General features: G+C 44.3%; 1 protein-coding gene across 2 annotated transcripts in view; it reads left to right on the top strand.

Moving 5' to 3' along the window:
- LOC137518175 (phosphatidylinositol 5-phosphate 4-kinase type-2 alpha) overlaps positions 1–25,605 on the top strand; it is a 160,112-nt gene that overhangs the window by 123,421 nt on the left and 11,086 nt on the right. For both annotated transcript variants that reach the window (XM_068235609.1, XM_068235610.1), the window contains 6 exons: positions 212–308; positions 12,755–12,907; positions 18,648–18,794; positions 18,884–18,922; positions 21,643–21,756; positions 23,789–24,032. In XM_068235609.1, coding sequence (XP_068091710.1) covers positions 212–308; positions 12,755–12,907; positions 18,648–18,794; positions 18,884–18,922; positions 21,643–21,756; positions 23,789–24,032 — 794 coding nt within the window. The remainder of the gene's footprint in view (positions 1–211; positions 309–12,754; positions 12,908–18,647; positions 18,795–18,883; positions 18,923–21,642; positions 21,757–23,788; positions 24,033–25,605) is intronic.

Below are 25,605 nucleotides of genomic sequence, written 5' to 3'. Positions count from 1 at the left end.
TTGGTGGTGAAAAAAACAAGATGTAGATCATTTCATTGTGATTAGTAGTGATTAAGCTATTGGCAAATGAAAGGGATGAGCACGGAAAGGTGAAAATCGCTCTTGTCCGTTGGGGTAAAAACCGCCTTGGGGTGAAGTGGTTAATTAAAACAGAGTTTCACTTTAAATGTGTGTGTTCGTGGTGTAACTATTTGCCTCTTTTATATTCCAGAGAAAATATGCCCAGCCACTTTAAGTTTAAGGAATATTGCCCCATGGTCTTCCGAAACCTGAGAGAGAGGTTTGGAATTGATGATCAAGATTTTCAGGTAAGGACGCCTCCTTGCTCCAGACGTCTGTATTCTGGTGCCGTTTTCAATGGTCTTTGTACTGCTAGCAACGACCCCATAAACGCCTCCATAAAATCGATGAACGCATTACTTAGCTGCCTTCCTGCAAATTTTTCTTGTGGCCTATCCAGTGGCAGAGCACCCACGCAACCCAGAAGGGCTATTAGACACAGACACAGAACATTTATATTGTGCTTTTCTCCTGTTGGACTCAAAGCACCAGAGATGCAGCCACTAGGGCGCGCCACGCTCTATAGGTGGTAGCAGTATTAGGGAGTCTTGCCCAAGGTCTCCTCACTGAATAGGTGCAGGCTTAGTGAACAGGAAGAGCTGAGATTGGAACCCTGGTCTCCTGTGTCAGAACCACAGCTACTCAGTATTACCTCTGGAAGATCAAAATAGCTGCTTTTGCAACACCACTTTCGTACCTCTACCTTATATGATCCAATTTCAAGTTGCTAGGAGATAGATGAGCATAACTGAGGTTACAGGCCAGGGTTTCAGGCACGGTTGTGGAGTCGGAGTTGAGGAGTCGGAGCAATTTTAGGTACCTGGAGCCGAAGTCAGTGGTTTCATAAACTGAAGCGTAGGATGATTTTTGTACCAACTCCACAGTCCTTTTGGAGGATGTGCCTAAGATTGCCACATCAGCTTCTGTCTGTAATGTCAACAAGGCCAAGACAGAAAGTCACTGTTGCCCTATTAGGCTGCTGTGACGTTTGTCGCAACTTTACCTTTGTTATGTTTTTCTTAAAGTAAGCCTGTAAGTTTGTTCAATGAAAAAACGGATACTTACCTCAGGGGGGGGGTCTCTCAATTCTAATGAGGATTACCCCGTCCTCTTCAGCCAGCCCTATCCAGCGTTGGCACCCATGGAAGCAATAAAAACAGTAACAGCACCAAAGATGCTTGTCGCCAGTGAAAGCAGGTGCATTAGTGGCTTTCCCCTTGGGCTCCAGCGGATATAAGAAAGCCCAATAGGGTCCGTTCTGTGGCGTATACAGATGTAAGGCGTGTGCACCTGAGCAGTAGAGCAGACCTGATCAGGTTTGGCTATTTCCACCGGAGTCCAAGGGGAAAGCTGCTATTAGGCACGCGCACACTGCCGGTAAGCGGACTTTTGGGGGTGCCAGCACTGGATCCCCTCCGCTGAGGAGGACTGAGGAAGCCTCTTTAGAATCCAGAGGCTTCCCCCTCCCAAGGTAAGTACCTCACAGGGGCATTATGCTTAAAGGTGCTTTGCACGTACTAAGGGGCTTTTCACTGGTGTGCTAACACTTAGCACGCTTTTGTGAATCAAGTCCAAAGAGTTAAGCCTCAATATTTACTTATGAGCAGAGAGCCAATGGCAGAGCTCATAGCTATGATTCACAGCTGCTGATAAGATTGCATTGGACACTTCAATCTGGCAAACCAGACACCGAACACACAGCAGTGATTTTTTTTCAGAAACTATTTGTGGAATGAAGACTTTTCATTGTGTGCTGCACAGGAGCTCTGGTATGCTTTAAGGCTACTTTAACAATGTGTGTCCTGGCTACAGTACATTCATGTCCTCTCTGCCACCAGTGTGCACATGAATGTTAGTCTGCACTGCTGATCCACTTGTTCTCATTACAGCAGGCAACAAGGCAGGCACTGACCAGGGGACAATACCCTGGTATCTGATCTCTGTATAAGCTGTCCCATGTATACGTGGACCCCACCTCAATTTAGCCCTTGATAAAACCTAATAATGTGTGACCTGTGGATAAGCTGACCCCCAACCCCCAATGTCTTCCCCCTGTATGTGGCGCAGAGTGCAGTGTATATGATGAGTGAAGCATGCTTGCAGAGTATATGTTTGTAATGATGCAGTGTATGTATGTTCAGAAGAGTTTATGTGATGGTGGGTGCTGTGCAGTGAACATATAACTACCTCTCCTCCTAGTTCCCCGATGGCCATCTTCCTGTCTCCCGTGCAGCTTTGTACTCACAGTTGACCTCTAGTGGCCAAGTACAGAACTGCAAGAGAAACAGGAAGTGCCTCCTCAAGTCGAAAAAAGTGATACCTGAAGGACTGGAAGAGCACTGCCAGGAACCAGGAGAGGTAACTATTCCCACACAACTCTCATATAAGCCAACTCCCCCTCCACTTTTGGAACACTTTTTTTTTTTGTCCGATAAAGTTTCCTTATATGCAGGTATATACGGTAACTATTCTAAAATGACTCTGCAGACCTCGTCCCCATCCCTGAATATTACTGCAGTATAGGAGACCTCATGACCGTGGAGTTCCCTGCACTTGGTAGACCGGCTGCAGGTGGATTTCGGCCTGGCATCTCCTGGTGCAGTAGATCTCTGGCTATCTTCCGTGAATGCAGACAAGTGTCTCCTCTTCTCATTATATTCAGCAGATATGTGGGCGCTTATTGATATAAATTGTGGCAATTATACGCCGACTCTAAAAATGGCAGGTCAGCTCTATTCCAAATTCGCAGTTAATAAATTCATAGAAGAGTATTATTAGCAACTTCAGCATTCATTTATCTCTGAGCTTCCATGCAGAGGCGCGTATTGCTTTTCTGGAGCAGGTTCTGCAGACACAGAAGCCGAGAAGTAGTAAGTGTTGAGGGGCGGATTTATGAAAAACGGTGCAAAGAGAACTGGAGCAGGTTTTTTTTTCATGTACTTTGGGTAATCGTTAGAGATGCCCAATGTGATGCTAATAACTCATGCTTGCATGCAGACTGTATGCAGCTTGCAACCGGGTACTTCCTGTAGTTTTGGCTCATTCCCAAGCTGCATAGAATTTGCTTTACATTCACTTCCTCTGCCTGCCCACTTCTCTATTGTCACTTCCTTTGGCAGTCATCCTCCTTTGCTTCCATTTCCCCCATCTTCCCATCCCCTATACTATCACTTCCTCCGGCCGTGCCTCTGCTTTACTGTTACTGCCCATCTTCTCCTTCTACCTGTTCACCCTTCTTTTGGCACTTCCATTGGCTGCCAATCTCCATGCCTGTGACCTCCTGTGGCTGCCCTGTCTTTTTTTTTTTTTTTCCCTGCATATTCACCTTTTCTACCGTCACCTCACTGACTGTGATGAAAGCAGGAAGTAGACACACTGCAGATTTATTGCAGGACTTGTATCAGCTGTGACAAAGAAATGTTTTTTCTTTGAAGGTTCTGCTGTTGCTTATATTTTAGAGCATAGAGGACGTTCTGAGTTCAGGTCCCACTTTAAGAAAAAATATTTAAAAAAACACTCATGGCAATCCCTTTACAGGCAGCAGTGTGATTCCCGGCGTAATGATCTATTGCCTTCCAGCACTAAAATAAAACGCTTTATGCCGCGCCGGATGCTAGTCGGAAATTGAGATGTCTACATTAATAGATTGTTGTGTTTATTAAGACGTCGGTGTTGTCATGGATCTGAATACTGATTAAACGGCACATGTATTCTCCATAATTAATGTCAGTAATCAAAGGAAAATAGCATGTAATTCCAGAAAGGGTAATTAAAGCCAAGTGCGTTAGCGACTCAAGACAGCGTTTTGTGAAATGAAGGAAGGAGTCGAGGGTCGGATGCTGCTTGGCCTGCGTGTATCAGGACCGCAGTCACTCTGGCGCAGTGCAAGCAGCGCACGACCAGTGAGGTCTCAGCTGAGAGTTCAGGCAGGGCACACCATGGAATCCAGCATCTGATTGGTTGTTTTATGCAACAGCATGATTGCCGGTTAACAATTGTTTAAAAAAACATATCAGTGGGTCCGTTTTTTTCTCCGGGCCAGAAACGGAGCCACGAATACCAATGTTAAAAATAGCGGCTGTCTTAACACACCTCAAAATATGGATCTGTGGGATCCATTTAAGAAACTGAACGGAGAGTCCGGATTTTGCAGATTTTCCTGGAGCCCGAATACACACAGGAGCAATGAAAGGCAACACAAAAACGGATCTCCCTCTACACAGAGAACTTTGCACACAAAAACAGATGGCAAAAACGTATCCCCGTTTTGCAAAACGGATCCATTGAAAACTCATTCTGATCTGCAACCGGACAAATGTGGACCGAACCTTTGGGGGTTATGGTGAAATCTGCTGCTTGTATAGTGATTAGTCTTCGAAGAAAAAGAAGGTAACAGAACTGGCACTACAGTCCGCAGTGTGTATACAACAAGCGTGCAATAGGATGCTTTGAAGATAGTATTGGGTATATTATGCCTTTAAATTGCGTACTCTGGCCTCATGAGACTTGCAGAATTCAATGTAGCCTGTGTAGAGAATATGCAATGATGTCAGCATAAAATAGCTTTATTTTGTCAGGCTAATACAGTTTAAAATCAAGCTTCAATATTGCATATGATTCCTACCCGATACCTTGATAGCTGTGGGGTGAGGTGGGAGCGATGGGGGCTGCCTTCGCTCCCACCTCACCCCACAGCTATCAAGGTATCGGGTAGGAATCATATGCAATATTGAAGCATGATTTTAAACTGTATTAGCCGGACAAAATAAAGCCCATTTATGCTGACATCATTGCAAGTGCCGACCTATTCTCTATGTATGCTATAGTGATCAGTCTGCTGCTGTTCAGGATTACCAGTGCAGGAGGAGAGAGCGACACAGAGAAGCCATTGCAAGTCTTTTTCTTGATAAGCCGCAGCTTCATAGAACAGCTCCTGATCTATTATTCTTATTTCCTGTATTATAAAGCAATGACCTAGTAGACTGAGTTATACAGACTGTATACTGCCATAGCTTTATAAACTCCCTATAGATCCTCTTACTGTTTCTCTGCAAACCTCTATCATGGCAGTGCTGCTGTGCTCGTTTTATACACGTCGGCAGGCAGGATAAGTCTAATCCAGTGTGAATAATTTACAGTGCAGGTTTTCTAGTGGCATCTAGCAGAACACTAGAGAAACGCATTGTAAATCTGTCCAGCATGCACCAAACGTGCGGAGCAACCTCACCGTGAAACATGACAACCACGATCTAAGAAAAACGATTATTCCTGCAGGCCAGTCGTATTTACTGTAGGAATCTCCGCAAACATTGCTTCAGCTTATTAAGCTATTTGTATCTGCAAATACAGACCCGTGCCTCTGCAGAACTCCTAAGGGTGCCCATAAATGACTTGTTTCTTGGCATCGCTATCCTGCCAATTAGATTATAATGATCATATCTGGCAGAAATAAGTGCTGCAACATGGCCACCTGATCGATTGTTGTGATCGATCCAGCAGGATGGAAACCTCTTGGTAGAAATGACTCAATTGGGTGTGCTGCAGTAATGACATTTGATTTCTAGACTAACCCCAGGTTAGTCTCCCCCCAAATGTACGTGTTCCCTCCAGGCCCGAGGTGTTCCAGACATTATTTTTCACACCAGCGCGCCTACTCCTGTTCCTGGCGTCTTTTTGTTACCGCGAGTCCCTGTGTCACATGGTACAGTAGCGCACGGTGGCAATTCAAAGACACAGGAGGCATGGAGTCGCCAGCGTGAAGGCGGAGACTCTAGGACAATCGATTTCTATCGTGGGCAGGTGATGGATCCCTTTCTGATGAGACTCAATCTATCTCTCTGAAGGTCAATCTTACTATTTTGGCAGTTAAACTGCTGTTCAGGAAATGCTGTTGAAAACAAAGAAAACCCTGAGAATCCCCCATGAGGAGATGGGCTGGCCCAAAACCTGTCGGTTCTGGCAGATTTTACCTGCCTACTTTTTTCGAGATAGTGGTCCTTTAAAGGTCTACAGAAAACAGGTATGGTAATAAAATAAGCTCCAAACAAGAATACATAGAGCAGTCTGAAATAATGCTGATCACTGGCATTTGTCGTATGTTTTTCAACTGTTCCATTAAGAGTTTAAACCGGCCCAGGTTTTCTTGTTGTTTATAATCCCACTATATACTAGTGCGTATTACATTGCATTTAGTTGTATTGTAGTGTGAGAGAAAGCATGTGTAATGAGTGCACACCAGGTGTTTCATCCTCCTCCTCTGGGTTGGATTGTGCTATTTATATATTTGGCTTCCCTGGAGGGATGCTCAGCGCAAGTTACAACAATGCAGCCTTAGATAATCACTTGTGCTGAAGGCTGTACAATAAAAAACAATCTATTTTTATCAGCACATAAAAGATTTGGGTTTGTATACGTCGGGCGCTCCTGAATGATTCAGAGTATAGATCTGCCTGGTGGAAGTGTTGCTCACGCTTAGGAGAACTACTTCTATTATCCCCATAAACAGACAGCAGAGGTGTAGCTGGGATTGTGTAGTAGTGTGCAGCGGCCATGTTAACCCTCTGGGCGATACAATTATATCGCCCAGGAGGTGGCGCAGCACTATTTTTTTAAATTTGTTATTTTTTAAATCATGTAGCGAGCCCAGGGCTCCCTACATGATAGCCGCAGCGCAGCGGCATCCCCCCACCCACTCCAATCGCCTTCGGCGATCAGAGTAAGCAGGAAATCGCGTTCAGAACGGGATTTCCTGCAGGGCTTCCCCGGTCGCCATGGCGATGGGGCGGGATGACGTCACCGACGTCATGGACGTCGTGACGTCAGAGGGAGTTTCGATCCACCCCTCAGCGCTGCCTGGCACTGATTGGCCAGGCTGCGCAAGGGGTCGGGGAGGGGGGGGGTGCACGGCGTGTAGTGGCGGATCGGCGGCGATCGGAAGTTACACGCAGCTAGCAAAGTGCTAGCTGCATGTAGCAAAAAAAAAATTATGCAAATCTGTCCACCAGGGCCTGAGAACTCCTCCTGCGCCACATACCCCGAGCTCAGCTCGGGATTATCGCTCAGGAGGTTAAAGTCCAACTGGCGGTGAACTGCAGGGATGGTGCTGACTAAGTGCTTGTTCACATGGGCATCTGTCGGCATCAGTCAAATGCTTTTCTGCAAGCATTCAGAAAAGCATTTGACAACTTTCAGTGGCTTTCGACAGCTTTCAGTGGTTTTCACTCCAGCAGGGCGACACGGAGACATGGCAGTAAGAGACCCTGGAAGCAGCATGTTGCTTCTAGCAGGGAAAATCAGGATCGGAATGTGGCGTTCAGAAAATGACGGTGAATTGGGTTACAAGCGCTGCTCATTCACTTGAATATGAAGCGCTTTCTGTGGCCGGAGTAAAGCGATCCACAGTCACTCGTGTGAACTGTCACAGGCCATCACTACTCCATACCTCTAAAAGTGACCCTGTAGTAAAAGGGATTTGGAGGCTGCTATATTTATTTTGGATGTGTAGTGAGAGAGATTTGAAGGCGGGTCAGGCAAAAACAGCGCTGGAAATTTGGGCGCACCAGGCACCGCCATAAGTTGTAATGTGAATTACGGCAATAGCAGCGCTCAGTCAGTAATAATAAACGTAAATAAGAACGTGGTATATCGCTCAACAACACACACTTATAATGCCCTAAATACAGTCCAAATGTTTCAGAACATCAGCCTTGTACTAATAAAAGTCCAAGTGCAAGAGTCCTTCATTCATCTGATATCTTCATTGCACAATATAGTAAACCATATACGCTCACCAGATCTGTAGGCCAACCCAAACTGATCGGCAAACACGCTTATGACATTTAGTCAGTGTCTCCAAACGATCCGGCTTGTTCCAATCACGCCTCCTCAGTATTCAGATCATGTAAATAAAACCTACATCCTTAGGGTAATACTGTTTGGCAGTCTAATTCACCACTCCCTTTCTAAGGTTCAGCTCCAGTGGTTCCCTGAGTTTAAAAAAAAACACCCAGTGCAACTTCCACCAGATTTCAACAAAGCCTCTCACCGTATGTCTGTTCTGAACCAGCACAGACCAGCCAAAAGAGCTTGTTTGTAGTTGTATCAAACTGTATTATATAACCGACTCTTCCCCTAGGACTCAAACAGGATCCAACATAGTATAATACCGTTTATTAAATGTTAAAAAGTTAAGAGTGCACTCACAATGGAGTTAAATGCGCATATCAGAATTAACAACACCGGCTAGCGTCTCCTCCACTCCGTAGGCTCCGCCCAACTAGTTTCGTCATTCGACTCATCAGGGGCCCCCGTAACGCGTAAAATGTACTCGTTGATGTCTGCAATAGCTTCCTGCACCAGCAGGGATGCGTAAAAACGTACGCATGGCGGCCGGCCGACTCGCAGTCGGCAAAAACGAAACTAGCTGGCAGTCGGGGACCAGAGGAGCCATGAGTGACTGCGAGTGCACTGGATGGCTGCAGGGGCTGGTAGATGCCCCAGGTAAGTAAAACTCATTTTTTTTTTTTTTTTGTTACAGTTAAGGTTCCCTTCAATTACATGTACACACATGGAGGCTGCCATATTTATTTTGGATACATAGTGAGAGGGGTATGGAGGCTGCCATATTTTATATGCATAGTGAGATTGGTATGGAGGCTGCCATATGTATTTTGGATGCATAGGGAGAGGGTTATGGAGGCTGCCATATTTATTTCCTCTTAAACAATACCCATTACCTGTCTGTCGTGCTGATCCTCTGCCACTAATACTTTCAGACATAGCCCCTGAACAAGCATGCAGCAGATCAGGTGTATTTGACATTATTGTCAGATCTGACAAGATTATCTGCATGCTTGTTTCTGGAGTTATTTAGACACTACAGCAGCCAAACAGACCAGCAGGATTGCCAGGCAACTGGTATTGTTTAAAAGGAATTAAATATGGCAGCCTCCATATCCCTCTCACTTCAGTTATCCTTCAAAAAATGTGAAAGGGTAGTGTTTGCCAATTATAACTGGTTTCCTCTCCCAGACTTACACTAAATTGATTACAGGTGGCGACATCTTTAGTACTGGCAGATGATCTCTGCAGAATGTTTGTTTCTAAAAATTCTGAAGCCAGTGCAAAATATACCTGGTCTCCCAGAATGCTCTGTGGGTGAGAATTCTGCATATATAATGAGCCTAGGCTAAGCATCACTGGGGGGGCGGGGCTACATACTATAGTCAGCAATTTATAGATCTAGAAAGTGTCTGTAATGCTAAAACCAGGATAATTATTGTGTGTGTGTATATATATATATATATATATATATATATATATATATATATATAATTTACTGCGTTCAGCTATAAGTCACTACAGTGCCTCTTTTATTGAATTACCTTGACCAGAATTTCTTTAAAGCAAATCCACGTGGATTTTATAAAGAATCAGGGTTGTATTCACAAAGCCTGTGTGAGCAGCCTGTTTCCATGCTTGCCGGTGATGTGGTACAGCGAGGTTACTGTCTGATTACAGGATGTACTCACCTGCCACCTGGTGGACATCTTAGGATAGACACAGTCCAGCCAGCACCTTGCCTCAATACACTGACATAGGACAGACCTTGCACAGGCAGCACACAGAAGGCTATCTGTATGGTACTTAATGGTGTATGAATATTTATAAGCTAATAAAGCTGGTTAAGTGAGAGTACAACACACTGCGCTCTTCATACTCAAATGCAGCCAAATATCCATTAACCTTCTTCATTACAAAGCGGGCTGTACATTATCATTTATGTGGGGCTTTAGGCTTCAAGGAGAACTCTCAGAACTATATAGATTTATTTATATAATAGTATATTTATTTCTCATTCATAAAAAAATGTAAATGGTACCATGTGTCCAAGCATCCATTTTGTGTAATTTACATCTGAACTCTTGCACAGGACAGAAGGAAAGCCTAGAGAAATACACCCTGTATGCATTTAGAGAGTTTAGCCTGTCTAATTCCCCCTCATCTGTGACTATTCACAAGTTGTAAGTTGATCTCTCCCCTGTGTCATCTGACTGCCATAGCAGAGCTGCTAATTTGTAAACACAGGATGTTAACAATAAGTCTGCTTCCATGAAAGCAGAAAGTAGAGACACTGCAGATTTATTGCAGGATTTGTATCAACTGTAACAAATTCTGTGTAAGATAGGTGGAGCACTCCTCAGCATTGCGTCAGGATGTGTCTCGGTAGAGCCAGCCGCACTCTGGATCACTTGTAGTAGAAGTAAAGTTGAACCGGCACCATCCAATTTGTATAAGCTCTTTTATTTCTTTATGTCAGCATATCGGCTATAATTGCGACGTTTCAGGGCAGCCGCCCCTTTATCAAGCTAAGCTGTTTGTGAACAAACATCAACTGACACCACACATCAATATATACCCAGCATGGAAGATCAGCGATTGATGTATCGTGTCAGTTGATGTTTGTTCTCCCATATCGTATGTGAGCGGCAGTTCCTGTCTGAGTCAGGACTGGGTCAGACTACGGTGTGACCCTCGCTGATAAGAAATTACAAGTATAAAACAGTTTCCTAGCATAAAATGGCTTCTGAGAGCAGGAAAGAGACTAAAATGGTAAAAGGTTCATAGATTTTAGCTCTGGCATACTTCAATTAATGTGTCGTTGAGCTAAAACAGTAAAACCGTAAAAACGTAAAAAGTAGATTTAACCTATTTTGGTTCCTGGACGTAGAAACTACGTCCAGGAACCATGCGCACTCCCGCGGCCGATCGTGCATGCGCACTCCCACTCCCGGCCGCGGATTCGGTAGCTACGGAATCAATGTATAGGGCTATGGTGCCCGATCACTGAATCCTCTCCCCCGCTGAAAAAGCGACAGCTTCTCTCGGAAGCTGTGCTTTTTCTGGCTGTTCCCTCCCCGATGCGTCACTCTATAAGCGTGTTGCGCTTAGAGTGACGTCATGTAAACAAACTCATGGCCGCCATCTTGTGGCCAAAAAGTAATACTACAACTGAAAGCAAAAAAAAAATAAAAATTAACACACATTTACATTATAAATCTATTGTTTACCTCCCACCCTCCCAAAACTACCCAAATAAAATGTTTACTATAAAAAAAAAAAAAAAAAAACCATTACAATAAAAAAAAAATGTAAATATTTACCTAAGGGTCTAAACTTTTTAAATATCAATGTAAAGATGAAATATTTCTATATTTTTTTTATTTTAAACTTGTAAATAGTGATAGATGCAAAATGGAAAAAATGCACCTTTATTTCCAAATAAAATATTGTCGCCATACATTGTGATAGGGACATAATTTTAACGGTGTAATAACCGGGACATATGGGCAAATACAATACGTGAGTTTTAATAATGGAGGCATGTATTATTTTAAAACTATAATGGCTGAAAACTGAGAAATAATGAATTTTTCCATTTTTTTCTTATTCTTCCTGTTAAAATGCGTTTACAGTAAAGTGGCTCTTAGCAAAATGTACCCCCCAAAGAAAGCCTAATTGGTGGCGGAAAAAACAAGATATAGATCAGTTCATTGTGATAAGTAGTGATAAAGTTATAGGCTAATAAATGGGAGGTGAACATTTCTCATGTGAAAACGACGGAACGCGAATGGGTTAAATATAAAGTAAAACTGGTATATCTTAAAAAGTCATTTTTAGGAGAAGGAGGATAGATACAATTGTTTCATTAGTTTAATTTCACCTCTGTTGTCCTTTAATCACAGTAATGACTTAAAACGGAGAAAATAAAAAGCACATCATAGTGCAGACTGAATAATCAACTGGATTCTCCACTCGTGTATGCCTACATAGCATGCAGCCACAAGGTAGCCCGGGATGTGAATAATCCGTCATCAGGGTCACGCCCCCTTAATTTCCCTGCTCACCAGATTGCCTCTAGTAAGTGTGTTAAATTGCTGTCGCTCCCTTAAAACAAAAGCCTCTCATGTAAAACCAGTGTATTTAATTAGTAGACCCTAAAACCATTATGCGTACGTAAGAACATCTTTAAATTCAGCATATGATAATATCACCTTCTCTTCAGAAGCAGTCCCAGCCATGGCTGTGCTCAGCTAGCTTCCTCATGTAAGTCCACTGTGTGTCACTTAGCTCCGCCCTACCGGTTTCATCAGCACAGCTGACTCCTAAGGGGCTCACATTCCTAGCTACCTAGTGGCTGCATGCTATGTGGGCATACACAAGCGGAGAACCCAGTTGATTATTCAGTCTGCACTATGATTTGGTTCTTTTTATTTTCTCTGTTTTAAGGTGTTATTGTGATCAAAGGAAAACAAAATAGTAAGGGGGCTTTTAGGACCATTGTAGCCCCTCACACACGCCAATGAGTTCTTGTTCACCATGAGCTTGCTGGTTAGTCTGTACCTGTGATTAAAGGAGTATGTGGTAGTTGGACGCTGCATCACTTGAACACTGAGCGCTGGTAGATTGGATTGTATGTGTATTGGACTATTGGGTGGTCTGGTCTACAGCATTCCACCATAGGAGAACTATTGTGATCATGTGAGATCTAAAGTAGGGTTTTTCACCACTGCTTTGTGTGGGGTGAACCCAGCCTGAAGCAGCCTCTCTAGATGGAAGAGACCCATTACACTTATAGCCTCTGAAATAAGACTACTCCTTACTTATCATATCTCCGGGGTTTTTGTATTTGCAGAACTCTCTGACGAGGGCTTCTCCTCTGGCTAATGACTCTCAAGCACGCAGTGGGGCCCGATTCCACACCTCGTGCGACAAGAAGTATGTTATTAAGACCATCACGAGTGAAGACGTGGCGGAGATGCACAATATTCTGAAGAAATATCACCAGGTAAAGTCCTTCATCCCCAGCTAAGCCTATGAGGTCCCAGAACTTCACCACAGAGCCGTCTCCTGAAAATTATGGGCATCTACCAAGCATTCCTCCTCACTTGTGTCCAACTTTTGGCTCAATGACTTAGCTGTACAACTTCTGCTGCCTCCTTTACCAAAATAAACAAAGGTTTAAGTTTTTCTGATTGTTGGTCATGACTTTGGTTACTATGAGGTGGCTGGATATGTTTCCACCCTTGTAATTTGTCATTCTGCATCATTATGCCTAGTACACAATGAGATTTTCAGGCAGATTTCCTGCCAGATTGATTATTTCCAACATGTCCGATCGGATTTCCAATCGATTTTCCATAGAAGTAAATGAAAAATCAATTGGAAAATCTGCCAGAAAATCTCATGGTGTGTACCTAGCATAAGACCTAATGAATACCAACCGTGTGAGGACCCCGTAGTTTACAATACTGTGTTGGGAGGGTTTTTTATTTTGTTTGTTTTTTCAAAGAGTTTTTGATTTTTCTGTAGATAGGCTGCAGTTTCTTTTGGAGAAACATTACAATATGCAGCAATAAGGGCAATATTATAAGTAGCGGTTTATCTTGTCATATATAAACGCTGACACAGTTTGCACAGTGTGCCTTAAGATGCGTACACACACCTGATCTCTTCAAGCAATGCGTCGACAGACCTCCCCAAACCCCCCCCCCCCCCCCCCCCCCCCCCCCGCGGGGCGGCCGCTCTGACGACAGTTTCCCCGTGTGTACAGTCTGTCGGCAGGCTGATGAGGCTGGTTTTGACTGATCCGTTCGGCGGACAGTCAAAACCAGTACAGAGAACTTCAAAAAAATTCATTAGGACTCCTTATCTAATGTACCAAGCACAGTCCGGGTCCCATATTTACGGGAAGCCAGCTAACAAACCAGCATGATTTTGTGTTGTGGGAGGAAACTAGCTCAAATATGGAAAGAACATAGAGCTTAAAGAGGACTCAAGGTGGGGCTGGAAATCAAAACAAGATCAATGCTACCTGATCCGGGGGCCTGGGTGGATCAGGTAGCCGCCATGTCTGCTGCTCAGTTGGCCTGCAGTCGTTGTCTTTCACTTTCGTGACCCTTGGGGTCACGATGCTGGAAGAGCTGCTCTCACCGTGCAGCATGCAGGGAGGCAGGGCAGGGGGCATGGCCGTGAAGAGACAGAGCTGCCCAATGGCCCCTAGTGGGCATTTTGAGCAGGGAATCCCTCTCCTCCCTTACCCTCCGGAATAACGACAATCATTGTCACTAATTTCGGGGGGTGGTAGTGCGGCGGTGGGGGGGCAGAGAGCGTCAGGGGGGGTGTGTGGTTACAGATGCATGTCCTGCATGCTGTATAATAATGCATGTCCTGCATGCCTCTGTGTCCCATCTACCCGGGGGGGGGGGGGGGGGTTTATGTAGTTGAAAATGTGAAGGCTCTGTGGGCCAGATTTGGGCTGGAGTTTGACATGTAGCGGTATGTTTTATTGGAACCTACTACCACCCCCCTTTCACTCCCATCCATAAACTAGCAATAACTGTCTACCTCTCCCCCACGAAGGTATCACTCCCGCTCTATAACCTGGCATTCAGTCCCTATCCAAAGTTAAATATTACTTCTCCCTCCTCCATCTCGCAATAACCCTGGCAATGTAAAATGCTATCCTCTCTCCCTAACCTCCAATCAAAGTAAACTAGTGTTTCATGTCCATAACTTAGTATTGATTTTCCAAAAGTAAAAAAAAAAAAACCTGCATAAAACCACTTTAAAGCCTCACAGGAGTCCTCTAATGCAGCAGTTTCGTGTCAGAGTAAACCTAGCCAGGTTGCCATGACTGCTGGGAATTGCACTAGTGCTGCCAGTACTGGAATTGGGGCAGTTTTGACACAGCTGGCTCTGGCAGTCGGTTTAGATAAATGGAGCTCATGGTACTGAGCGCTGACCTGGTGCAAACACTACAGAGACGGTGTCTGGCCTTCCCTGAAGTCCTGCGAAAGCAGCACACAGTGAAAGAGGAAGCGGAATGTGCTGTTTTACAGCTGGGGAAATACATTTGTCAACCACTATAATACATACTGGGAATTCATTGCACTGAGCTGTGAACATAATCTTCTGGGGAGTTTAGGAGGCTGGAGCATAATTGAGAACATGAGACGTGACTGGAACTTTGAGAATAACGGAATGTTGTAGGATTCAGAGCCTGAGTCGTGTGCATTATGACCTAAATCTTCCAGCATCTTCCTGTCCTGTAGCTGGGCTGGATTTTGCGAATGCCGTTTAATACTTTGGCTCAAACATGATCATATTTGGCCTTGTGTATGAAGACAAGACAACATTTATATTGCACTTTTTTCCTCGCGGGCTAGGGCACTCAGGGAAGAGCAGAGATTCATACTCAGGTCTCCTGTGTAAAAGGGAGAGCCCTTAAAGGGGCACTATGGCGAAAAAATGTTAAATTTAAAATATGTGCAAACAAACAAATAAGAAGTACGTTTTTTTCCAGAGTAAAATGAGCCATACATTACTTTTCTCTTATGTTGCTGTCACTTACAGTAGGTAGTAGAAATCTGACAGAAGCGACAGGTTTTGGACTAGTCCATCTCTTCATGGGGGGATTCTCAGGGATTTATTTATTTTCAAAAGCACTTAGGGCTCGTTTCCACTATCGCGAATCCGCATGCGTCTAACGTTAGACGCATGCGGATTCGCACATGTAATGCAAGTGGATGGGCCTGTTTCCACTGTAGCGTTGTTGAGGTGCGTTTTTTTCAGCAGTGAAAAAACGCACAAAAGAGCCGCAGAATTCGCCTGCGAGTGGAATGCATGCGAATCGCCGCTAATGTATTTAATAGGAAATTCGCATGCTGCTTTGGTATGCGAATTTTCATGCGAAAATCAATGGAAAAGCACACCAGGATTGCCATGGTTAAATTCGCATACATCGTCATCCATGCGAATTTTCATGCGAATTTCGCAACGCAATAGTGGAAACGAACCCTTAGTGAATGGCAGTTGCTCTGTCCAACTGCCATCTGTCCAACTGCCAAAGAACTGTGTAGCGAGCAGGGAAGCTGCCCAGCATCATTGTATAAATCCTTTTTAGGGAATATCTTTATAAAGAATAAAAGCCTTGCTGAGATTCGCCTATGAAGAGATGGACTAGTCCAAAACCTGTCGCTTCTGTCAGATTTCTACTACCTACTGTAAGTGACAGCAACATAGGAGAGAAGTAATTTATGGCTCATTTTACTCTGGAAAAAAAATGCTTCTTATTTGTCTGTTTGCACATATTTTACATTTTAAAATTTTTCGCCATCATGCCCCTTTAAAGGGAACCTAAACTGAAAAGGATTAAAATAATACCAGTTGCTTGACTCTCCTGCTGATCCTGTGTCTCTAATAATTTTAGCCACAGCCCCTCAACAAGCATGCAGCAGATCAGGTGCTCTGACTGAAGTCTGACTGGATTAACTGCATGCTTGTTTCAGGTGTGTGATTCAGACACTACTGCAGCCACGGAGATCAGCAGGACTGCCAGGTGACTGGTATTGTTTAAAAGGAAAAATCCATATCCCTCTCAGTTAAGGTTCCCTTTAAAATGACACTGAAGCGAAAAAAACGAAAAAAAAAAAACTTATGATATAATGAATTGTATGTGTGGTACAAATAATTAATAGAACATTATTGGCAAAGAAAAGAGTCTCTTGTTTTTATTTTCAGTTATAGCTCAGGGCTGGCTCACACTTGGACGATTCTTCTGCGTTTTGCTGATCACCGGCGATCAGCAAAGCGCTGCTACAATGTATCCCTATGGATGCATTCACACTGCGACGGTTGCGATTTCGATTAATCGTAAACGCACTACATGCAGCGTTTTGGGGGTGAATGTGCTGTGATTCCCGTTCTATTGAACGGGAATCACAAGCGCAAAGCGTGGAAGAATCGCAAGACTTTTTGTAAAATCGCGATCGCGAGCTGAATGCGATCGCGGGCTAGCGGCGCTCCGAGTGTGAACTAGCCCTTATAGTTTAACCAGTTCACCCCCAAGGGTTTTTATCCTAACGGACCAGAGCAATTTTCAGTTGTCAGCGCTCCTCCCTTTTATTCCCTAATAACTTTATTACTACTTATCACAAGAAAATGATCTATACCTCGTTTTTTTCGCCACCAATTAGGCTTTCTGTGGATAGTACATTTTGCTAAGAATTTTTTTATTCTAAATGCATTTTAATGAGAAAAACAGAAAAAAAAAGAAAAAAAATTATTATTTCTCAGTGTTCAGCCTTTATAGTTTTAAAATTAAACATTCTCCTGTGGATAAAACAAACACGTTTTATTTGCCCAGTGGTCCCGATAATTAAACCGTTTAGATTATGTCCCTACCACAATGTATGGCGACAGTATATTATTTTGAAATATAAGTGGTTATTTTTCTGTTTGTTCTGGCCATAATTACAAGCCCCTATGTAATAAATTAAAATTAATTTTCCCCCATAAAATATAGAATAAAAAAAGCTGAGTCCCTAAGGCAACTATTTTTTTTTTTTTTTTTTAAGCTGATTTTTTTTTTTACAAGTGTTTTTTTTGGGGGGGAGGGTTGGAAGTGTAATTTTATTAATGATGTGTATATACTTGAAAATGTATGTATTTTGTAGGTGTAATATACTTTTTGGCCACAAGATGGCGCTAGTGAACACTCATAGGACGTGTTCACTTTTTTTTTTTTTTTTTTTTTTTTTTATACACACTTTATCAAACTGTTACATTTCCTGTTTATGTGAATGGACGTAGCCGCTGTTCGCGGTCACGTCCATTCACTCCAGGCACTGCGATTGGGTAGAGGACTGTTCAGTCCTCTTCCCCAATCGCCCAGCACGGGATCCCGACGGTAATGGCGGCGGTAGCGGCGGACACACGGCGGTAGCAGCGGCGGGAATGCGCGACGTATTAAAACGTCATGTTGCTGTTAATAGCGGTAAGCATGACGTTTTAATACGTTAGGATGGCGGTAAATGGTTAAGGTTTTTTTTTAATAACCTTGCATCAGTCTTATTTGCAATTACAAACCAAATACTGTACTGTATTTTGAACTATGAGCAGAGATAATGACCCTTTGGTGGCTGATGGTGTAATGGTTAAGGGCTCTGCCTCTGACACAGGAGACCAGGGTTCGAATCTCAGCTCTGCCTGTTCAGTAAGCCAGCACCTATTCAGTAGGAGACCTTTGGCAAGTCTCCCTAACACTACTACTGCCTATAGAGCGCGTCCTTGTGGCTGCTGCTCTGGCGCTTTGAGTGCGCCAGGAGAAAAGCGCGATATAAATGTTATTTATCTTGTCTTGTCTTTGAACTCCCCTGCAGTAAAACCTCATCTGAAGCTGTCTCTTACTGTTTCTTTGATGTATGAGTGCTTCAGAAAATAGGATTTTCTCTGTTGGTTTGGAGAGCTCAGAGAAGCTCTTTTGCATAGATAACTGAAGCTTCTTAACTCTTGCTGTACTGGAAACAATCTGAGACTCCTATCTTTGCTACTAATGTTCTATTTCTTAGCTGTACTATACATACAATTCATTATATCATAAGTTCATTTTCACTTCAGATTCCCTTTAACTATTACACTATCCAGCCACTACTACTTTTCTAAGAATATTGCATCTGTTGTTCGGAGACTATAGCTCTGATGCTGTTTGAAATAATACGTCTTTTATGCTTGTGTTTCCATTGCAGTATATTGTGGAGTGTCATGGCAACACCCTCCTCCCACAGTTCCTAGGAATGTACCGGCTAAACGTGGATGGAGTAGAGACCTACATGATTGTCACAAGGAATGTCTTTAGCCACCGACTGTCCGTGTACAGGAAATATGACTTGAAGGTAACAGCATTCTCAGCGATCCTGTATCATGTATGCGTTGCTGCTTGCTTGTTATACATAAAGTTGATTTAAACATTGTTTTGTTGTAGGGCTCTACTGTGGCAAGAGAAGCAAGCGACAAAGAAAAGGTAAACTGTTCATATGTTTTCTGCAACCTCAGCGAAGGGCCTGGACAGCTTTCAGTGTGAAATCCAATAACCTGTTATGAAATGTAGTTGTTCTCATTAGATCCTGACATTTATCTCCGAAACCTGCTGTTCACAAGCATAGTTTTATGTTCTCTGACCCTCACTATTGCTTCCACAGCTTCTGAGTGAACAGCTCCTGGGATACATGCAGCTGAAACTCAAAAAATAAGAATATTATGCAAAAGTTAATTTTTTCAGTAATTCGACCTAAAAGGTGAAACTAATATAGGATCCCTCCGCAGGTGTTTTGAATTAACCACTTGAGGACTGCAGTGTTAACCCCCCCCCCCCTTCCCCCCAAAGACCAGGCCATTTTTCTGAAATTGGGCCACTCTAACTTTAAGGCCTCGCTGCAGGGCGCACAACTCAGCACCCAAGTGATTTTCTTCCCCTGTTCTCCCCACCAACAGAGCTTTCTGTTGGTGGGGTCTGATAGCACCCCAGGTGTTGTTGTTTGTCTTTTTTTTTTTTTTTTTTTGTTAAATAAATATTTGTTTATTTTAGTAATATTTTTAACTTTTTTTTTTTATTCATTTTATAATTCCCCCTCCCTCTCTCCCTCCGCCAGCCAATCAGCGTGATCCGCTGGCATGACAACCGGTCACTGTGTTGACTCTGGAGGGGACAGCCATGTCACACGGCTGTCCCCAGTACAGTGCTGCTGTAGATCGCAGCGCTTTTACAGCAATAAAAGATAGCGGTTTCGCTGTCTAACAGTCTCCGAGTGGTGATCACCGCTAGGAGACTGAAGGCGGAGCTCCGTCATCCAAGCAGGGATGCGCGCGCGATCCCCTGCAAATCACTCCCCCAGGACTTTGCGCCGATCGGCGTTAAGCAGTCCTGGGGGAGCCACCGTGTTCACGCCCCTTGGCGTGACGTGGTCTTAAAGTGGTTAATTAGCTGATTAGTCTGACACTTTGAGCCTAGAATATTGAATATTTTCACAATATTCAAATGGTCTGAGATTTTGCTTTTGGGGTTCTCATAAGCTGTAAGTCATAATCATCAACATTATGACAAATTAAGCCTTGAAATATCTTGCTTTGCATGTAATGAGTCTATTTCATGTATTAGTTTAACTTTTAAGTTGAATTACTGACTTAAAATGGACTTTTTCATGATATTCAAATTTTTCGCTCCACAATATGGGACACTCGGGTGTTATATAGATTGCAGTCCGGGTGGAAGGAGGCACCCATTGGATTGCAATGGGAGGCCAACCCCTCCCACCCCCAGATCTCTGTAAAATCGGGCCGGCAGAGGGCCATGCCTGCTGCATTGTGTTCAAACATCACAATCGAATTCCCATAGCCATGCATGGGAACGGCTATTGGATACGGGCACAATTTTTCCACAGCAAGGGTGCCACGTTTGTTTAGTGAACTCTGGCGGCAGCCTAAGGGAAACGTAGCCTTACTCTGTAAAGGGTAATGGAATATGTCTCAGGGTTACTTACCTGATCCAACGTAATCGGGTCACAGGTGATTCTCCGGCCCCCTCGATGGGAATGCAGTCGTGGGCATGGTTTTTGTAGTCTGATGAAGCTCACGGGAAACCTCTGCTTGTGTTGCGGTGGTTCGCCCATAGCTAGTGAGACACCAAATTAGAACGTGGCTGCCAAGCTGGAGGCGGGCCGTAGCAACGCAGATGGGGGTGGCCAGAGCCATGGCAAATGTTTGAAGTCACGGCCACACTTCTAACGGGGAAGGGGGGGGGGAACGATCACCTGCCTGGAGATATTGCATCTGATCAGGTAAGTATTTAACTCTGAGATCGCCTCCATCATTAGTTATGTCAGGCTTTGTTTACTTTACTTTAGGTACTATTTTAGAAATAAATGAGACTGTAGTCATATTACAGCTAACTTGCTAGCTTTTCAGCAGCCTGTATGACAGCCGCAATGGCCGCAGTCTCTTCTACTACATCATATTAGAAAATATTTTATGAATCCAGTCCAGGTTTGCTGGACAGCTATAAGGGTTAATAACCAAGTACTACAGAATATCCAAGCAGCTCAGGGTGACCCAAAACTACTAGGAATGTATAGGGGACTAAAACAGACCGAAAAGCCCTCCTACTTAAAAGCAAAGCTCAGTGTGGTTTCCCTTCTTAAAACAGAAGGTATTTGCGATAATTCAGTTTTAAGTGAGCAACCGTGGCTACCCACAATGCATCACTACTGAATATGCAAATTATCTTTTTATGCCCCTGAAGCCAGGCTTACATCCAGAACCACTGGCGGTGTATAGCAAACCTATAGCTTATAACGTTTACAGAGCCACATCAACCCAACATGCAGACAGCCTGTTTCGGACTATCATAGTACCATAAATCCCATCCTCTCTTGTCAAAATTGGCTAATAACTTGCAAGTTTTGTACGATTGACAAACACTTCTTGCTGCAGGGAAACGGTTGGAAGTTCAGTAGGTCATCATTATTCTGTATGGGGGCTGAATAGGGAGCAGATGCCAGCCAGATGGTTTAATCTTGAACCCTAGATTGTCTCTGGTCCCAGACAGGTCCCCCTATTCTCTTTGTTTCCAGGGAGTTAGTAGACTGCATGCAAAATGGATTTCTTCACACGTGGTCCGATGAGAAGAATGGGACACCAGCCCTTCTTGATCTGTTCGGTCATTGCTTGTTGTGCGTTTCCTTCTAGGCCAAAGAGCTTCCCACATACAAAGATAACGACTTCATAAACGATGGTCAGAAAATCCACATCGATGAGAACGATAAAAAAATGTTTCAAGAGAAACTAAAGAAGGATGTTGAGGTAAGTGCATTTGTCCATATTTTTTTAAAAAAAGAGATTTTAAAGCACAGCTGTTAACCAGCTTTGTAGGGACCATGTTGTCCATGGCCAGCTTTGCAGTGCTAAATACTCATTGACAGAGTCTGAGACCACGTATGACCTCTGACAGACCTGTGAGCTGAATTATGACAGGCGGGTGGAGCACAATAATGATACAACAAAAAAATTGTGCGCAGATTTCAAGCTAGGGATAATTATAGAAGACTAGCCAATTAGTCCATATGGTGGTGGAGAAGAACACCCTGGGAAGACAGCCATGCCAAATAAACTTACAATCTAAGGGTTGGGGAAGATGGGTGTAAGTCCAATGGAGGTGATTGGAGCTATGGAGATGGCAGATAAGTGATGATGAATAGATCCATCTTTAAAGCAATTAAATGAATTGAAGGTGGAGGCCTGCCTGTGATTGGGGGGGGGGGGGGGGTTCAATATAGAGTAGGAACCACGCTGCAAAAGACCTGGAGACTTGCAACGGGTGGACATCCAATGTTGGAGGAGCGGAGTGAGTGGGCTGGGTAGTATCTCTGGATAAGATCCAGGATATATATAGGGGAGGGATGGTGGACGGATTGGTATGCCAAGCAGAGCAGTTTAAATTCATCTCTGAGGGGGCCAGGGAGCCAGTGAAGGGACTTGCAAAGTGAGGCAGCTGAAGAGAAGCGACGGTAAGAGTGAATGAGCCTGGAAGCTGTATTCATAACAGATTGCAGTGGTTGGAGTCTGGTCTCCGGAAGTTCAGAAAGAAGGACCTTGCAGTAATCCAGAAAGAAAACATCCAGAGCATGGAACAGGTGGTTGGGGCGGGGGGGGATTTGGGGGTAGCAGCAAATTTTAGTGATGTTGCGGAGCTGGAAGTGGCATGGATTGGAGATGTTCTGAATGTGGGGGGTGAAGGAGAGTCCTGAGTCGAGGGTGACACCCAGGCAGCAAGTCTGAGGGACAGGGCAAATGGACATATTATTGATGGTAATAGAGATGTCGGGGAGGACTGAAGGAATGGGGTAGGAAGTTCATGAATTCAGTCTTTTCCAAGTTGAGTTTCAAAAATAAGCCAGACATCCAGGTGGAGATAGCAGACAAGCAAGTGGAGTTTTTATCCAAGTGCAGGTGGAGAGATCAGGGGTGTAAAGGTAGATTTGTCATGTGTCATCAGCATAGAGGTGGTAGTTGATACCAAGTGAGCAGATGAGTTTGCCAAGTGAGGAGGTGTAGAGGGAGATGAGTAAGGGGCCCAAGGACAGAACTGAGGAGGATCCGTTAAAGGAGCAATCACAGAGGTAAGAAGAGAACTAGGTCACAACTGAATTGCGGATTCCAATTAAGTGTAGAATATGAGCAGGAGGGAGTGGTCAACAGTGTAGAAAGCTGTGGTGAGGTCAAGGAGGAGAATGATGGAATAGTGGTTGTTTGATTTCACTAAGATGGGGTCATTGGTGGCTTTAGTGAGTGCTGTATCTGTGAAGTGGTAAGGGCAGAATCCAGATTGAAGGTAGTCAAATAAGGAGTTAGACACAAGAACATAGGACAATCAATGGCAGACCAGGACTCGCTGAGTTTGGAGGGAGGTGAAAGGAAGAGAAATGGGAGCGGTAGCTTGAAGGGAGAGACCGATTGAGTGACAGTTTCTTCAGTAGGGGGTGGACAATAACCTGCTTGAAGGCTGAGGGTAAAATTCCAGTGGAGGGGAAGAGGTAGAACAGAGTGATTTGTACTGGGACCAGAGGAGAAGAAGCAAAGCACATCTGAGGGGAAGGGGTTGAGCAGGGAGGTACTGGCAGTGAGAGAAAAAGAGGAAACCTCATGTACAGTGGTGGAACTGATGGAAGAGAGGGGAAGGTAGAGGAGAGTGGTGGGAGGGGGTAGAAGGGATACATTTTTTCCTCATCCTAATGTTTGATATCAGCGTGAATGGTCTGGATAGTTTCATTATGATGCATCACTTCTGTATTTCTTAGTGGGTTAATTATTAATGCTGGCATTCTTGTCCTTTTAGTTTTTGGCACAGTTGAAGCTCATGGATTATAGCTTGCTGGTGGGGATCCATGATGTGGAACGGGCTGAGCAGGAAGATGTAGAGAGCGAGGACAACGAGGGGGAAGATGAGGGGGAGAGTGACGGGACACATCCTGTCGGCACGCCACCGGACAGCCCCGGAAACACTTTGAACAGCACAAAGCCTCTTCTTCCCGGAGAGTTTGATCCAACTGTTGACGTTTATGGAATTAAAAGCCACGATGGTATGTTATAGTCTTAATTCTATGGAAATTCAACTTCACATGGTGCTAGAGGACAAATCCCGACAGCCATCAAACTAACCCAACTAAACTAACTAAAGCTGTCAGGCTTTAAAGGGGTTCTTTAAGCTTTTCTTTTTTTTTAAACCGGCCTCCTGCATCCGTCCTGTGCCCACACCAGTCCAATCTCCGTCTTTTCGTCTAAGGAGTCGAGCACCACTCGCTGCCGTGGCCACACACACCCTCGCTCACATTACCGGGAGCATCCTGCACTGGCGCAGTACAAAGTTTTCTCATACTGCGCCTGCGCAGGACTCTCCCAGCAACGGGAGCGAGGATGTGCACTGCCGTGCAGGCGCAGTGGCGCACGACTCAGTAGACGAAAAAACTGGAGAGTGATCCGCAGCAGGGAACCGGAGGACCGGCGTGGGACAGGACATCTGCAAGGAGGCGGTAGAAGCCCCAGGTGAATGAAAATTATGCAGAATGCACTTCCTTTTCTGGTGACACCAAGAACTCGGATGTGAAACCAGTATGTCACTAGTAGGGATGGTCAGTGAGATGCAAATAATTGCTAGTTGATGCAAAGTTGTAATGCTAATTTTATGCAAATGTATGCAGCTTGAAAATGGACCAATCAGATCCTGTTGTGGGGGAATTTTCAAGCTGCACAGTGTGCATAAAAATTTACATCTACTTGCATCTCCTTGACTATCCCTTATCACCAAAACAGGGAGTTGAGGTAAACCTTAAAAGAGAACTCCACCCAATACCACATGCTAATCTGGGTGGAGGAGAATGGCTATGAGATTCATTCTCCCCCAGGTTGGGGTTGTTACCTTGAAGTTGCCCCTGCAGCCATCAGACATGCTTCTGACGAACATATACTCACTTGCTGCCCATACATGCAATTACACACATCTACTATACAATCTTATAAGATTATATGGTTAATGGTTTTAACGGACTCATAAGGGGATTTTATAATACGAACTTTACTAACCTGGGGCTTCTTGCAGCCCCTAGAAGTCACGTGTCCCTTGCCGCAACTCCGGTCCTCCAGCTTCTGAAGATTGCCGTCCCCCGGACGAGTCGGCGTCTTCTGTGCATGCACAGTATGCTCCCATGGGCGCGGCCGCACGCCTGCGCATGCACAGAAGACGCCGACCCGTCTGATCGGCGATCTTCAGAGGCTGCAGCGGGAGACGGGAGAAGACCGGAGCTGCGGCGAGGGACACATGTGACATGTGACTTCTAAGTAAAGATTGTTTTATTAAATCATTTTGTGAGTCCTTTAAAGTGCAGTGCAGCATTTGAGGAAGTACTTCGGGAGGTCACCTAATGGCTGCAGGATGGTGAGAGTCAGCAGCTTCAAGGGAAGTATTCAGGAGACGGCATGGAACTAGGTGAGTATGAATAGCATAACTCTACTGGCCTCCACTCACACTGCACTGGGCGGAGTTCTCTAACACAATTTACAAGAATAGGTGCCCCACTTTCTTTCTGGCTGGGTGTATGTGTGTGCTGTTATCAGTATGTTGGAGGCAATCGATTGTAAGCTCTACTAGAAAATAGA

The sequence above is a fragment of the Hyperolius riggenbachi genome, chromosome 5, assembly GCF_040937935.1.
Source record: "Hyperolius riggenbachi isolate aHypRig1 chromosome 5, aHypRig1.pri, whole genome shotgun sequence".
Taxonomy (NCBI): Eukaryota; Metazoa; Chordata; class Amphibia; order Anura; family Hyperoliidae; genus Hyperolius; species Hyperolius riggenbachi.
This window is presented reverse-complemented; position numbering and strand designations above follow the sequence as displayed.